The 19,052-nt window shown below is 31.4% G+C and overlaps 1 protein-coding gene across 1 annotated transcript; it reads right to left on the bottom strand.

The window, feature by feature from the left end:
* Positions 1–17,955: 17,955 nt before the first annotated feature.
* Positions 17,956–18,489, bottom strand: LOC112679566 (trimethylguanosine synthase-like). Its single transcript, XM_025549431.1, has one exon. It carries the CDS (start codon positions 18,487–18,489, stop codon positions 17,956–17,958), a length of 534 nt encoding a protein of 177 aa, XP_025405216.1.
* Positions 18,490–19,052: the final 563 nt, after the last annotated feature.

Here is a 19,052-nt window from a genome sequence, read left to right on the forward strand (position 1 = left end):
ATCAATCGAAACACATTACTAGGATATTTATCTATTACCAGTGGTTCTTAACCTTTTTTTGTTCACGGGACACTCATATACATCTCAAATTTTTGCGGCACACTCATGCACTTGACAACAACAACTTTGGCTACGCACTGAGATATTTATTAGGGTTAACACCATACAGTGTACACTTATGAGTGTTAGGCTTTTCGGCATTAAAAAACATATAAAAAAAAAAAAACAGGAGATGCTTTTTCCCATTGATCAGGAAATGCATGTGTGCTTGTCTTCAATTCGACATCGTTTCAAACTTTTTTGTAAGAAACGACAAGCTCAAGCTCCTTACTAATAATTTCAAATATTTTCTCTTTATGACATAATATTCCATTACTTAAATAATTCTCAAAATATTTTATTTTATTTTTTTATTTTTTAAAAATAAATTCAATGAAATAAAATAACTATTGTTTTCAATATTTTTTTACCAGCGTAATAATGAGTGCAACTCAGTGGGGCATTTAATATATACGCACCCCGGGTTAAAATAATTTATCCGCCCTTCCTCTTTACCGAAAAAAAATATAAATAAATTCAAAGTAAAGCAATAAAAAAATTAATTTTATCAAACAAATCATAAATCAGTTGTTTTGCGATATTGTATTAGTTAGTTTTATAATAATTCATATCCTAATGTTAACTTAATCTTTTTTATTCAAAGTGAATACTCCTTTCTTAAAAATGTATATTAAATATAGAAACGGAATCAACGCTTATTATATACACAATGATTAACAATACATGGTTTTTTATTAGATTAAATATATTATATTTATTATTAATTATATATAATAAAATAAACATGAACACATCAATAATAAAATTTGCCACTTGGGATATTTGCCCCTTCCGCCTCCTTAAGTGCACCACTGGCGCAACTAGAGCCCAAATATTAGGGTTGCTAAAATTGCTGAAAATAAAATAAAATTGTATTTAACTGTAATTACTATAGATTATATAGATCTGAAAAAATAACAGTTCTACATTTGAACTCAGGGCTGCTAAAAAACCTATTGTTCTCCCCTAGTTGCGCCTATGAGCATAATCACAAATATCAGACATTTTTCGCGGCACTCGGATTGAGAACCACTGATCTAGACCATGAAATACAAAAATAAATGAGAATAGGCACCTAAGAGAAAACTAAATATCCAATTAGTTACATTTTGTTTAAAGACTATACCAATTCACTTTAATGACATGAGATACAATTATTTTTCAAAAATATTCATTTAAAAAACTTTTATATTTCTGAATTTTACCGATTTCAGCTTTTAATCACTACATATTAAAGCATTTTTATTGATTTTTATTATATAAATAGGATAGAAAAGCTAAATTAATAAATAGTTATGTCTATATTTTTAATTATTTAATCGTTTATAAAAATTTAATTAAATATAGGTTTCTTGATGTAGCAGATAAAATACCTTATCGAATGACATGGCAAAATATGACTAGAACACGACAACCTCCTAATTCCTCTGGTGAAATTAAAGTAGTTCGTGTGTTAGTAGTTTTAGGACTATAGAAAGGATATACCCTTTATAGAGATGAAGTAGGATTTTTATATTCAATGAGGAAAGGAAGAAAATAAGATTTAATAGTTATAACTATTTCTCTTGTCACTTCCATTACCACGATATCATCTGCGTACACCAATACTATTCGTTTCCCACGTACTTCCATTTTTCGACCATCCCATACTTCTCTCATTACTTTCTCTAATGCTAAGTTAAATAGAATGGGTGATAAATCATCCCCTTGTCGAAGCCTGATTTTACCTCAAAGGTTTCTGACATTTCTTGTAAAAAACGAACTCTGGATGTAGTATTATTGTTACATCCTTTTATGAAACTTACATACTTTTTCGGGATACCTAATACTTCTAAGGCTTTCCACAGTTTTCCCCTATCAAAATATACATGTGTACAATATATTGAATTTCAAATTACTTATGGTATAATAGGTTAGGGTAGAGCCTATGATAATGTTCTTACTCAACTAAAAACGTGTCAAAACGCTCTTATTAGAACAATTATAAAAAAAGATTATAAATACCCAACTGAAACTTTGTTTAAAGAATTTAATGTTTTTAACATTAAAAACTTATATTTTAAAATCAGCACTATATTTATAAAAAAACAGACTCTAACAATCATCGAACCATAATATTAATACTAGATATGCAATATCCAAATCCTCCCAAACATGGGAAAAAAAACGGCCTGTCCGAAGGTTTTTGATTTTATCGAAATTTATATATTCAACATAATGCCTAGCTACTTAATAAATATGGAACTACCTCTTTTTAAAAAGAATGTCTCATACTGGTTAATGTACGAATGTGACGCTGCTAAAATATATGATTTATGAATACCATTTACTATTATTAATTCATATTTTTTGTATTTAGATATTTAAACAATTCCTAAATATAATTTATGTTTTTATAATCAATATAAAAACATTTTATTTGTAAATACTATGTATGATCAATAAATATGTTCAAGATATAGATAACCCTGGGCCTCCACACGAGTTATCTCAGTGAGGCCCAGTAATCTATAAAAAGATTTATAGTAAAAATAAAAATTAAAAATTAAATGTTTAAGATTATGCATATATAAATAGATACTATCAATTAGAAAATGTACATAATTATTTGAGATTTTTTTAACGTCCACTTGATCTAGATTCTAGAAAATTTTACTGTACCTTTTTGGTTTTTTAGTCAAAAGAAGCTATATTTTTATAGAAAACATTGAACATGAATACTTAATGATATGCACTTTTATCAATAATGAAGAAGTATGAAAAGTTAAAATTTTAAATTCTCCGTTGCCTAGAATAGATTTCTGACTTAGTCTGTTTTGAATAAAAATCATAAACAAAAAAAAAAAAATACAAATCCTTTAGTTTCTTAGCCGTAAATCCTAAAAATAATTAATGTTAACAATTTATTTATATTGCGTACGGCTTGGGCGTGAAATCAAGTAATACAATTACAATAACAAATATAAAAATAAATACGTAAACGAAAAATAAACGCATGTTAGCAAAGAAGGACAAAATAAAAGTATGTTTAACAATAGTGATTCAATCAACGCCGCTAATCGATATGATTTGTGAAAAATAAAAACGATTGACGAATATTCGGCGATTCGATTGGCTTGAAAACGCGATTGCGGACGTATTCAACCGCTGCTTACACACGAATATCGCACGCGTTTCGCTATGCTCCAGAAATGGAAAATCGAAATTTAAGGTACCGCGTGATATAATGCACGGGTATAATTTTGTTGGTTGCATGCGCATTGTACGAGTCGGGGACAAAAAACGCGGTCTGGAACGCCGCCGCGAGTATACCCCATAGACATCGATATAGGTTTTCTTTTTTTATTTTTTATTTTTTATCGCAATTGAGTGAACACGGTCGGCCGTGCATATTGTACAATATAATATTATCATACTATTGCAGCAGCAGTGTCGGAACCTATTTTTTGTTCTTTTTTTTTCCGGCTCTGTTTCCACACCTCGAGCGAAATAGAAACGAATTGTTATTCCGATTCGCGTAGCGTTATAAAATCATATGGATAACGTACGCGATTCCCCCGCACCCCAACGCCATCCACCTCCTCAACGTTACGTACGATCATTTCAATAACATCAACAACAACAACAACAACAACAACACGTGCAACCGATACGACCAATGAATATTTATACACATTTGTTGTTATTCAACACATTACTGCGTTAGAAAATCCCAAGTCACGCGATAACTTCTATTGCTAATCGTCGTAATAATTGTTTTTAATTCATGCACGCGTTTATTGTTTTCAAGCAGGATACCGATACCGTCAACGAATAAAAAAATCTAACGGTTTTTTCTCTCGGTCGACAACGGAACGCAGTTCCGTAAGCACACTTAGTTCTAAAACATACGATTCGCCCAAGCGAGCGGAGACGACAGCGGAGGACCGCAGCCGAAAAATGTTCAGCCACACTCGACGTATACTGGAGTCTCGCCGAGGAAATCTATTGACGACTGCGGCGCGTATAATCATTGTCCGACGAAATCGGTGTTCGTCGACGAAACGATCGATCTGCACACGTGAAATGGCCGATATTTTTGTCTTCGGTGCGAAATAATACGTCAACCACTCGAGACACTTGTATATAGGTTTACGAACGTGGAAGGGAATACTCTTGACCCGGAAACCTTGTTCTGGAATCGCGTTGGTTTTCCGCTACACATGTAAATAATACCATAATAAGCGAACGAGTGGTTGCCCGTGTGTGCGCGTGTACGCTCGAATGGTTGGGCTGCCGTACACGTGTTGAGCCGTAGCTGTAATAAGTCCGATGGCGCTAGCGGTCAGCGGAGTGCGTCAGCCACGTCACGGTTGACCGTGTGCACAGTGGCGTAGCGACAGGATTATTTGCAAAGGGCAAACATGCAATTTTGGTATCCGTCCACCCTTTAAAAACGTCCCAATTTTTTTGTATTTATTGTTACGGCCCAACGAGAAATTAAAAGCTCCGCGTCGACAGAATGAAGAGGCATCGGTGATACGACGTGATAGTGTGTCGGTAATAATGATTTATTTATTTATATTCATTTTCTGTCCGACCACGAGGCAAACGACCGAACTGCTCGAGAAATACTGCGCAGTGGGGTCTAGAACTAGAACAAACCGGACCCGTTGGCCAACCGAGTAAAAATATCGTAAAAGAGACGACAATTTCCTTCTCGGTCCAAATTGAAACATCTTTATTTAAAAGAAAATTCCAAGATATTTCCAAATCTATTTAAATTATTAATCATTTTCGTCACACTCCCAGTTTTAATTGTAAAGAACAAAAGATCATTTTCTTCATTAAAAAGGATAAAGACTTATCTACGTAATACTATGGGCCAAGTAAGACTATTTTTTATTTTCTAAGACTAGAAAAATAATAATTGTTATCTAGTTTTAATTATATAATTACTGTTATAATTATTATAAAATATAATTAATTTATAATTATTCTCTGTAAAAAAGACTTAACGGGTTTATCATGTCTTCAATCGGAAGGGTCGTATTGAAAGTAATCAAGTATTGAACGAATTGGCATTAATAAAAAAACCCCTTCATTTAACACTGTAAAATTAATTATTACATTTATGCAGGGTTTAATAAATTGATTCGTGAAATTACCCACTGATCTGAAATTGGTTAATATTTTATTTAGTCCAATTAGGGCCATATTATAATCCCTTTAAGCTTATCTGCACGTAATATTTGTTTTCTAAGTATAATATTATACGTATGACATGAACTTATTTGCAGATGGGTGTATCTTTTGAATTTCCACATAATCTGTGTTCGTTACTGAGAAACTATGCAAATAGTCGTGATGAACAAGCGAGTTGATGTAATATAATAATAAAATGTATATTCTGTGCTTTAATTTACTATATGATTAACAAGCTGAGTTCTTAAAGCTTCGAGCCGTCACTATCGTCTTTTATAGTGTAATCTTAAGGTGCCAAACAATCCTAAAGAATGTTTGTTTATATTCAAATAAACGCAGTGTCAATTTCGATCGAGTGAAATCATAATAATGTGATATAAAAAAGAGTATTGCGCAAAAAACTGTTCCGCGAGCGTATGTCGAAAATACGTGAGGACGATCGGGATCAAATGGATTTGGCTTCTGGGCGAAGATGAAAGAAAGTTCGGTGCCGCTACTGCAAGGTATGATGTTGTCACTGCCACTGCTTTGCTTACTATTGTTATCATTTCACAAAACGAATCGGATATCATTGCACAATTATCTCAACACTAATGGTACTCGCATGTGTATACTATAGCCATAGCGTTCGATAAATCACGTTGGTTGGCACCCGTTATAATTAAAAAATTAATAAACCATGGATATCGAAAATAATTATAATATTAGTTTATAGTAATAATAATAATAATAACAATAACAATAATAATAATATCGTTATTACGTGTACCGTGTGACGAATCAACCACTAAATGCACTGTGTAATAATATATGTAGATATCCTCCTGCGAAGGTCGCCGTAGAAAAAAAAATATGCGTTTGGGTCTTATTGATACCCGTGCGTGAGTTTTTCGCCGCTGCCACCACCATATCTATATTAGTTCCCTTTTATTATATTCGCTTTCTTCTCGCAGCCGCGCGTGTTGGGCAAACAACGCAATGTGGGAAAAATTGCGATTTCCAAACGCTCGCCCGTGGTATTGGTTATACGTGTATATACACACACATACACACACACAGGCATTATTACCGTTCAATAATAATAATACCATTGTAATAATAGAAATTATATTCGTGTACTCGGTTCGCCCTTGTAACACATTATAACGGTTACGCGCGCGCAGGACGACCAAGGACCCCTATGAAGGGCTAGGAACATGCACAGGAGGCATCTTTATTGTTTCGGCACGCCACCGTCACATAACGATACAGGTTTACTTACGCTCTCTCCTCAGGGTTAGGATCAATCGAGAAAATGGCCGTGAAAGGTCGTCGTCACTACCACAGCCCATGTCGTATTGTATATTTATATTCACCTCGCACTTGACTTGTTATGAAATCTATCGGCTGATACAACTTCTTCAAATACGAACAGTGTTTTTTGACAAAAAATATGGAGAAAAATGAGAAAAAAAAATATTTAGCGTTAAAAAAAAAATAAAGAATCGATATCAGCAGGTCAACGAATTCGATAGCTCCGGTATAAATGTAATACATTTTAAATTAACAACCAATTAACACTAAACCGGTAATTCGCTATCTATGCATTTTGCAGAAATCAAAATAATTGAGATTTATATACAATGTGTCATCATCATTAAACAATTTTGCATAATTTTACATATTATAATCGTGCTTCATAAGTACGAATATCTGAATTTTTTATTTCTATAACATATTTTATTAGATTGATTAGAAAAAAGGTCATTCAAAAACTATACTCATATGATATCTATTGGTTTAAGTTTTCATAGATTAATCTAACAGTACTTAATTTTACGATACTCTCAAGAGACATTGTGAACTTACACTCTGAGGGTTGGATATAACGCAATGGGTCCTAATTATCGGTCCACTGCCGAAGACCACGATATATCAAATATTATATTTTATTTATTTCGAATTTGTGCAACTTTTTTTTACGTAAATTTATTACTTATAGTAATTACTAATACATTTCTAAGTCCAAACTTAATTACAGAGATCTTTGTAAGATTCGAAATTTTTTTGAATTCAACCTAGCTATTCATTGACACCGTTCGTTCATTTTTAATATATTGTCATATTTATCATGCCAATTATGAAATTTGTCGCGTAACATTTTAATTTATGATAACTCAATGTTTACTATTGAAACATATTCATAGTTAAGCTATAATCCTAGTATTGGCTAGAATTTAATTTTTGTGCGCAGAAATATTGGTAAAGTGATTTTTCTAATTTATTATATCTGTTGAAAAACCAAATACAAAATAACGATTTCTTATTGTATTTTAGTAAATCATATTTAGTAATCTGTGTTGATTTAAAAAAAAAACCACATGATATAACTGGCAAATATAATACTTATTAAATAGTTCTCAAAAGAATCCGTCTGCCTCTTACCGCTACAATGTCTGGTATGCTTGGCGTAAAAACATCTTACCACCACTGATTTTTTTAGTCTATCTGATGTATGCGTGATTTAAGGATTATAAAATTGCACCAGAAGTCTCATACAAAATCTAATTTTAATAAATCAGCTTGAATAAAGAACATAATTTTTCGATTTTCCTTGTTGCATTTTCAATATTAACAAAATAATTGAATAGATTTAATCAATTTAATCAATTTTCGATTAGATAAATTAAATATCTTTGTTTTTTTATGGTTAAAAAATTAACCATGGAAAACTAAACCATTCATTGAAAAGTCATAGAGTTGGCTTTTAATGAAGATTAAATTCGATCAATGGTCAGTTGATATTTTTAAAAGAGCTTTTGATTTTAAATATGATACAATTGATTATGATTATTTTTTTTTATTTTTTTAAGGGTAATGTTCGATGAAACACCTTTAGATAAGCTGACACTAAATAAGATAACGTGTATCAATAGGTGACAAATAAATATCTACATGATACATGATAAGTTCATTACATTAATTTGGAAAACACGGTACGAATCTGGGATTCAAGTTCAATCAATACAACCAGTCCGTGGGATTATACACCGAGCTTAAACCAAATTCGTAGTGATGTGCAAAGATTTATCATCGTTAATAACACACCACGCAACATACCGCTAACAGTAATAATAAATAGTTATAATAGGCGTTACGGCTCAGACTTGCTCCGAGTTGAACAACCTAACCAATGTATAACACTCGATCACTACCTAACCATATGATATTCGCGTGGCCCGGTTTATTTTTTCATCACACACGTTGTTCTCCTCGGGCTGAAGAATATTTTTTAAACTACTGTTATTATTGTTTTTACAATTATCTGCGTGGAAATGGAATTATTTAATTCTCCCGAGCTGTTATTGACCAGCTCTATTATATAAAAAGGCACTGCAGAATTACAATGATAAATGTATGACTGTATAATAAGTACAATAATATACATACGAGTATACCACATGCACGATCATTGTTCGAATAATTAATACGTCGTGTTTTAATAAATCAATATCGATTTCCATAGACACGGATCTTCTTCCGAGTTACGTATTTATACACTATGACGATCTTGATCACCTTGAAAATGGTGTGGTACTACACTACAAGTGATAATCGCGTTCTTCTGGTCGTAAATATAATTAATATCTTGTTACTCGTTCTAAATAACATGCGCGACGTAAACACCTCTTGCACGACCAGACAGAACGGTGTGTCCACGCAGGGCTGGATTTAGAACAAGTGCCGCCCTAGGCCCTTTTAAATATGCCGCCCCTACCCCAAGAAAAAAAAATCTTGTAAATTTATTTAATTTTAAAGAAATTAGGACAATAGTCATTATAAACAAAACAAATAATTATCAATTCTAATTCGTCGTGTGCGATCTAGCTAACTTCTATATATATATATGTATATATTATATTATTATGGTAATTACTTTTAGGAACAACTTACATTATGTACCTAGGTAGGTATCTTATATTTATAGCTCACATTACGAAAAAATTGATTTCGTGTTATTGAAATTTTCAGTGTCATGTGCCCCGTATATTTTACACACAGCCATATCTATACTATAATATTAAATATTATTTATATTACTATTAAATATTATATAATATTAATTTACGCAGTTACATAAATGCATAAAATATTTATATGATTTTTTTTTTTTATTTCTTACAAAATTTGCCGTCCTAGGCCCGGGGTGAGGCCCGGGCCTAGGCATAAATACGGCCCTGTGTCCACGACGAAAAGAAATGCATTAGTAGTAGTAAATAAAATTAATACTCATAAATTATGGGTATTAATCACCACCGAATATTATGGAGTATGTGAACGATATTACATTCACGAGTTCCATTAATGTATGCAATCGGTGTTCAATGTCGACAATATATTAAACGCGAACTATGTATAAAAATAAAAGAACACGTCCGAAATTTGTTGTTTTGAACGGCCGCGAAACGAATACGCATCATGCGTTAACGAGAAAATGGACATCGTAGTTTTACAACTGTGGCTTAAAAAAATACACGCATATTTAATTAACAGACAAGATTAAGAAAATAAGGAACATATAATTACGTACTGAAGTCGACGCAGCTCACATATTATATTCGTGTCTGTATATTTCGATACGATTCGGTTTTAAGGTACCAAAATAAAGACGTAAAGCCCAAAATTGGTGTTAATGTTAAAACACCAATTATAAAATTCATATAATATAATATTTGTGTGGAAATCCCATTGGAGGAGTTACAATATTATAAATATACATATAATTATCAAGTTGATTGTCAACCATAAAAATTTTTTTTTTTTAAAGATCTGTAAGAAAACTCGTTGAGGTTATCTCTTCAACATTGTTCTCATTATATTTTATAACAAATATATTTTTTTCTAAAAACCACTTTTTAATACTATATCGTTTATTTGTTTATATAATCTGATATTTCAATTCTAAATTAAAAAAAAAAAAAAAAAACCGAATTTAAAAATTTAAATTAGGTATATTTAAAAAAATAAATTAACTATAAATTCATAGTTCACTGATTATTATACATTTAACTCAGTCAATAAAATATTTTATTACTTAAAATATTCATAGTTATTACATTTTTGATTATTAGACAGCTAAGTAAAATCGAGTTAAAATCAAATACACCGATACCTATTAAAGTCTTACTATTTTTGTATACAAGATAAAATATTAAAACTTAAAACAAATAAAACAAGAAAATGTAGAGGACTGTTTGATTAAATTCATCTTGCTGATAACTTTATTTTGGTCCTTTTTCGAATTTCTCAATTTAAAAACTACCAAAAAGTTACTTGCCTTAAAATAAACGTATTATGACTTTAAAATTTCAAAACTCTCTAAAGATAAATGCTTAAAGCTTATGAATATTTTCAAGTTTAAATCGAATATTGTTTTAGATTTAAATTTAAAAATAACATAATTGTTATTTCAAAGACTTGATAGAAATAAAAGTATAACAAATAATTTTATCAATGTTTTTAATAATACTAAAACAATTTTAATAATTTTTTTTTAATACTTGTTTTACGTATAAACTACACGAAATTAATTTTGTAATTCCATGAATCGTATCTTACGATTTTTTACGGATCTAAAAAGGATAATATTTATTTTTAGGAACTAAAGATTTAATGCAAACTCATTATACAATTATGCATTATTATACATTATATCAATTATGCAATTACGAGTTATGTTACAATTATGTTCGGTCGACCGCCAACTGCAGTATCCGGCCAGAATGCGATCGAAGGACACACATTCGGTGTTTTTACGTGGTCAGTTTTATTTAATATATATATCTTACGTCAGAAAAATTAAACAAATGAGTAACAGAGGCACAACTACCAAACATAAAAATACCTATACGTATCTCGTATTCATTTATAAATATTTATTAAAATAAATTAAGTAAACATTTTGCAAGCTATAAGACATATCTAAATTAGACCTATACCTGTTAATAATCGAATCGGACTAACTAATACAAAATTAATAAATGATATAGGCACCTAATAAAAATTAAATAATTATAATACTGAACTACAATGACTGTAGATAGATAAAGATTTGAATGCATTATCGTCGTTGAAATGTAACATACCATTAACGAATCGAAAAGGATAAGCAATAACTTTCATCTGACATATTATCATATACATAATATATCTCGGTAGTATTATTGTCGTGTGTGGTAAAAATGTCAGAATAAATTCAACCAGTTCAATGAATTCAGTGAGTATTTTTTTTTTCATTACATAAAAATATATAACAGCCAATTTCTAGGACTAATTTTTTTTGAAAGAAAGTTATTATAAAATAATTCTACAATCATATTACTAAGTTTGTAAAAAATTACAAAAACATCCCAACAAACCACACTTGAACTTGTAGTACAATGATAAAAATCATTCATCGTCTATTGATCATTATCATCACCATCAATTAGATCGAATAACTTAAGAAATGTTTAAAAGTTATTAAACTTAAAATGCATGGTATAAATTACATTACCAACACTATAATGGTATGTTAAGGTTAAAAAACAAATATAAAAATATTTGAACAGTTGTTTCGGGATACCATCAGAATATTAGTTGGAAATATTTATCAATACTAAGTCAAATTCAGCATTTTATCAAATTGTACTCTAATCCAACTGTTCGCTCAATTCTAATCGATGAGCGGTATGGATTAAGATCGGGTCGCTCGGTAACTATGAATTTAATGGTTTTTAGCAATTTTGTTTTAGAGACTATTGAAAAGCACACCTAAGTGGATGTTATTTTTACAGATTTTGACGATTAGAGTTTGACAGAACGCTTTACTAACTTTTAAGTATCAACGTCTCGTCTTTTAGTAATTGAATCCCATTAGAAGTGTTTTTCCATTTGCATCACTGCCAATCCGAGTCTGATATGACGAATAGATATAAACTCGAAAACGAAAAACTAGCATTAAGTATTCCTTTTGGTATATGTAAAAAATTAAAACATCGTGGCGTTCCCATACTTATTAATTTTACTATTAATTTATTAAGTTGGTGAACAAAATATTAACACACGGTCATAAAAAACACTAACATATATATAAATACATACTATACGCTAATATCATATAATTATAATAAAATATTATCATCTAAAATGATAACATGTATAATTGAAGGGAAAATCAAAGGAAAACCAGGAAGGGGAAAGCCAAGACAGTCTAATACGAAGCAGATTATATTAGACTTGGGTATAGGATCCTATAAAAAGATTAAAGGAAGATGCTAATGAAAGAGAGGAGTGGAGAAACATTTCATTAATGAAACATTATCCACAATCCACAATCTGTGGATTGAAAAAAAGAAATACGCAAATAAACCATATTACTGAATTTGCGTGGCCCGTTCCATTATTGTCTCGGGGATAATTTTCAGATAAAATCACACGCCCTCATTGTTTTGAAGAAGTTGTTTTATTATTTCAATACTCTACTAATTACGAGATAACTTCCGCATCACATTTCGTTTAAGTATAACATTTTCAGTCTCTCCACGCGGCAGCGGGTACGCTGCGCTGTGCACACCGCCAGCAAGGCCGTAGCAATTTATAAACGAATTTTAAATGGATACCACGCGAAGGACATGAGTGTTATAAATGTTTTGCTACGAATAAATATAATATTTTTTGTAATGTAGCGTTCGAATTATGTTTGAAATAAAATAGTCAATCGCGTTGAACTCTCCGAAATCGCCAACACAAACCACAGAAATAATATGTTTTCGTCATTGTAATCCGAACAAGCACGTGACCTCTGTCTTCGGTCTCTTATTTCCACACTAAGTGCAATGCGACCGGCCCAAACAGTTTTGCAACTTACGGGTGAAGGTAGCCGATGGTTATAATAATATTAAAGTTATTGAACACACATCATAATACATCATAATGGATTTCCGGTCGTCTTAGGCGGCATTCTACCGCAATCGTCACCGTATGTAAATACCACGACAAACGTGAAAAACAAATAACACGATCGCACGATAAAAATCAAACGTAAACTGACTATGCACATAGTTGTGTTCGATAAGTGACGATGTTGAGTTTTACGAGAACTCAAACTGCGGAAACGGATTTGGTAACTCCATGACACATCAGGTAATTTGTACCCGTCTTCCAAAGTACTTTATATGAATGATAAGATTTTTTTTGCGTTTATCACGTAAACTCATTACAAAATGTAATATACATTGTAATAATTATATTTACAGAGCTATCAGTATTAGTATAGTACGACGCAAAAACATACACCGTCATTTACATGTCATTACCTATGATTTACACCAGCATCCGAGCATGATTCATTTTGGATGTACCTCGTTCTTATTTGAACTTTTTTTTATTTTCCCATCTCTCCCCAAGTAGAAAAGGTGATATATTTTCTTTTAAATTAATTTACCATTAAAAATAACTGGAAGTTGATCGATGTTTTTTGAATAACTAAATATAACTGATGTGCATCTGAATCGAATAAAAATGTGTTGTACGTGTCAAATGCATAAGTTGCATACTTTTAAAATATTAAGTGTTCAAAAACATATATGTTTTTAAATTACTTATAACTTTTTTGTATAAAAATTATGAGCAGTTATCCAATTATTTTATAAATAATATTTTCATTTTTACATAACATTTGTATAAATTATGTATAAAATATTTATATTTACAAGATAACAATATAATATTATCGCACTTGCTGCATAGTATCTACGTATAATTGTGATTACTTACTTATTATCTGCGTAGCTACACATATAAAAGACAATAACAATAGCCATTATAGTAATTATCTGCAAGGTTTTAATATAGGATTTAAAATAGCTTTTAACATGATATTCAACAAAGTACTTGAATAAACTAATTATTAAACTATTACATCACTAATTGCACTAAAATAATACTAGATTCATAATACTAGATATTCTATTTTTAAACCATAATTTTGTTAATGTAATGGGTACCCACTATTTGAAAATGTTGGTTACCCGCAAAATCTAGTATTAACCGGATATACTGCTACCCGGGTACCAGGATATTATCCATATCAAAACAAGAGCACTATTATAGCATATTTATAGATACTATAATATTGTATGATAACATTACCTACAACACAAATCTGTCTTAAATTATTTTTATTTATAGTTAATAAATGTGATCTCATGTTTGCATGACTTTACCGTATAATTTTTGGCCATCCATTAACTCAACCTAGTAAAATATCCTGATGTCACCACTCCACCCGCCAGTTATTTCACTCGCCCAATAGTGGTGCTAACGATTGTGATGATGGTTGTTCAATCGATTGTTTCTATCATCCAATAGGTTTTTATTAATTTTAATCTATCCCCGATATCTGAAAATCGGAAAACAATGCACTTAGAACACTTTCTGATCAATGTAACTAACTGTAATTTAGGAAATTTTGAGTTCACATATAAGTATGACCAAAAGTGTTAACAGAAAAAAAATCTATTTTTTTGCTTTATTTAAAATCATAATAAATAAATAATCATAAAATTGCACAATTAGTTGTAATAATGTTTTTACTTTGTAAAACTTTGTTGGCGGTTTTTTCTTTTCGGAATTTTCATAGACAAAATAAATTATACAAATTATACCTAACATAATGATATAATGATATATAATATTGTATAGTAATACCATGTATGGCGCATTGCTATTATTATAAGTACAATATACCACGCGATTATAGTAGGTATTATATCCATAAAAAATATGAATAGATACCATTTATTGATCCATGTAATCTGTTGGAAGTCGAACAACTATATAAAAACTACCAAAATGTAATGGCAGAAAACCGCACCAACAAATTAATAAGTAATTAATTAATGATTTTCTCCCCATTTAACCGACTGTATGTATGATGGTGCCTTCACAATACTGTTTTAGATTAAAGCTGTATTAAACCGATATTACATAAAAGAAAATTGCAAAATAAAAAACATATCTACTAGTACAAATTCGTCGCGTTAACATACCTGTAATTTAATGTTTATACCATTGTTCGTAGTTTAACCAACTGCAAATTATTTGATATGATTATGAGGTACCTGTAAATTACATAAGATTTAACATTATACACATCGAACAAAATAATTATGGCAAAATTGATTTGCGTGCAACGGGACATAATAATAATACGATAATTCATATCTTTATCCGAAGAGGATGTTTCCTTAGATAGACCTCTCCCCACCAATTCTTCCATTAGCAATTGTTCTTCGAAAACTTCTTTCAAAATAGTACCTCATCGTATCCGAATAAATTCCTTCTAGACTTAAACATTCAACTCAAATTTATATAATTCTTAACTCAAGACGTCGCATTGGTGTAATATGCGCTGTGCACGTCAACGGAGTCACCGGATAAGGCTGCAGATAATAATTAAATATCATTCATCGTTAGATTAATTGTTTTTATTCATTTGATTGATTGAAAATTAAGAAGCATTGCTCAACGATTGGTACCTACGTCCTGTTTGCTTGTACTTACACAACTCATTATAATATTACCAGAATGATTGATCGGCGATCGTTTTGTAGGCTTAGAATACTGCACCTATTTATTTATAAGTATATAAGTAATTTTATGTATATATATTGTCAGCAAGCTAAAACTAAGCATTTATAAATAATTTATAATTATTGATCAATTATTCGTATTATTAATTATTAATTAATAGTATTTTCAAAAAAGCGTATTGAATATTGATGACACGTGACGTTTATACATAATACGTAATATACATTTATACAATTTTATAACTTAAAAAAACAAATTATAAGACATATTGTAGACGAAATTTTGGCGGAGACATTTTGATAAAATTATGTATTAAGAAATAAAGAATAAACACATCGTCAGTAATCACACCTCATTTATTCATAGTTTAAATTATTGAACCATTTATAGTCTATGATGGACAATTCATTGACAATAATTAAAAAAGAAACTTGTAGAAATTGCTTGAAATGTGTTATAGTCCATTTTATAAGCATAACATGTATAATAAAGTTTACAAAACCATATTTATTTTATCTATAACGCAAGTAGCTTGTAAACGAGTATTCTTAAAGTTAAAACAGGTAATACACATTATATTTAATAAAATAAACATAATATATGAGTTTGTTGCATTTGGAAACAATGAAAATGAATGCAACAATTCAAATTTTTCTTTTACTTGGTAAAAACCGTGAATAAGATGACATAAGACAATTAAAAAGCTTTTGCCTTAATGGCTACAGAAAAAAACAATTTTATGCAATACGAGTATACCGTGTCAAACTGTAATCGGCCGTTTAGCTTAAAGAATCAAAAATAAATAAATATAAAGAATACATTTTTAATTCCTTAATAAATAAAACATTAAATAAATGTTGCCATGTATTTATATTAAGTGTTGTAGTTCATGTTTTAAATATTTAACTGAAAAAATGTCTAGTGTTATAACATAAATTTTGAAATAATGCAATGGTTTCTGGGCTGATTTAAAAAAAAATTCTTGGACTACAATTAAGGATTCCACAATCCGCCTTTGTCTTGTTGATACTTAGAGGAGATCATACTAAAAATTTCTCTATAGTTATCTGAATAATTAAAATAAACTAAAACTGCAAAAAACTTCAACCGAGATACTCACTCAACACCGTCTAGTACTTTGATTACCCATTATTTATTTTGTTGTGTTTGTGTATACAATTTTAATCAATAAGATTGCTTCAGTTATTATTTTTTATTAAATCAAAGCTTTCAATTTTACAATGTTATACTACGATGCCATTTATTCATATCTATGTATCTCTAGATCGGTGATTCTCACTCGATCAAAGTATTTTTATGATTTTTTATAAAACTATTTCATTGAATAAAATTAGTTTGCCATACAATTATTATAAAGTTTTATAGGAATAAAAACGAGGAAAAGAATGTTAACACAAAATACAATACAAGACAAACATCATAACAAAATAACAATTGTATTCAATTATTAACAAAACAATAATATTATTATTTTAACATCACAAAAAAATTAACATTAATATTTATTACACAAAAAATTTAGGGTAGTAGAAGTTATGAAAATATAAAAAAAACTCCACGTTAGGAAGTGAAAATTATTGATTCTATATAAAAAAGAGAAAAGTCAGTAATAGAAAAATTTGTATATTATAATAAAAAGAGAAAAAAAGAGGAAAAACCCTGTGAAGGGAGAAAAAACCAAAAGATCACAAATCACTAAATAATATATTTTTTAGTAAAATAGTGATTTTAACATCGCAATAATATACATATAATTTCTACACAAAAAGATGTAATATAGAAGAAATTATGTAAATAGAAAAAAAGTATTATATTATAATAAAAAATAAAAGAGGGAAAAAAACCCCTGTGATGGGAGAAAAAAAACAAAAATCACAAATAACAAATAATAACTTTTATTCAGAGAACATGGTAGTTGAAAAAAATTAAAACCATGTAACAACAAATAAAAAAAATAACAATATTCAACACGGCTAAGGCAAAACAAATGAGTAAACATTACAAAAATTAAAAAAAAAAAATAATACAGGATCCCGACTATGCATACGATCTCTGGGGCAATACCGATTTTGGATCTAATACCACTTCGGATACCGTCGGTTCAACCAATTCACCACCCTCGCACGACCTTTGTATGTACAAAACAGCGTTTGATGAGTTCTTCCATTCCTCAACGCTGACGTGTTCAATTTCCACGTGCCCGAAACCCTGTTCTCTTGAAACTTCCACGGTCTGAGACATATGGATAGTTTTGGGCACGTGGGGCACGACGAGGGGGGCGATCTCTCCCGCTATCTTAAGAACACCGGCCAATCCGCCCTTCTGGCGGCTGCACAGGTCTTCTGTACTGAACCGGCGATTTGGGTACCACGCCAGGGCCGCCCACGGTGGCGAAGTGATCACCGCGTCAGCTTTCACTTTGGACAGCGCCTCGAAGCTGTCGCCGACCCGAAATTCAATTCGGTGGGCGACTTCGAGTTCAGCAGCCCTCTGACGGACCATCACTATTTTGACCGGGTCCTTGTCCACGGCGATCACCTTTCGGCACGTGTGTGCCAACCGAACGGCCATGCGACCGACGCCGCAAAACAGGTCGACGACCGTGCCGAAAGCGCACCTCCGGGCCACGTGCGCCAATACGTCCGGGCACGCGGACACCGAGAAGGTAGAGCTTTTCGGTCACCGGTCGTCGTTGGAACCGCCAAGCGGACCGTTTTCCGTCGGCGTCGGAGTACAGCGGTGTCGGAGGCTTACACGTGGACCGGTCGTGGTATGCCGTGGACACGGTGGTGTCGGGGAAGCTTAAAGTGGACACGGTGTCCACTGCAGCTCCACCGGCCATTACAGGGTGGTCGTCGGTCTGGGTGCGCGTCATGTCGTGGTCTCACGCGGTCTTCGGCTGTGGTTCCGTCATCGGGTTGTTCGTCATGGTACACGCTTCACTGGTGTCCGGCGGTCCGTCAGTTTGGATGCCAACGTTTGTGTACATGTTTGGTTCGACGTTCTTCCGTTCGATGGTAACATAGTCGTCACGTCGAATGAACCTTTCGAAAGGCTAAAGTCGAACACTGCAACAATATAATGGAAACACGAAAATGTTGTGCATTAGGTTTTGTTGGATTTTAAAGGACACA

This window comes from Sipha flava, unplaced genomic scaffold, assembly GCF_003268045.1.
Source record: "Sipha flava isolate LNK unplaced genomic scaffold, YSA_version1 100_pilon_pilon, whole genome shotgun sequence".
In the NCBI taxonomy this organism is placed as follows: domain Eukaryota; kingdom Metazoa; phylum Arthropoda; class Insecta; order Hemiptera; family Aphididae; genus Sipha; species Sipha flava.

Excerpts from the sequence above, each read along its gene's own strand:
- LOC112679566 (XM_025549431.1), bottom strand. The coding sequence starts at position 18,489 with ATGGCCGTTCGGTTGGCACACACGTGCCGAAAGGTGATCGCCGTGGAC.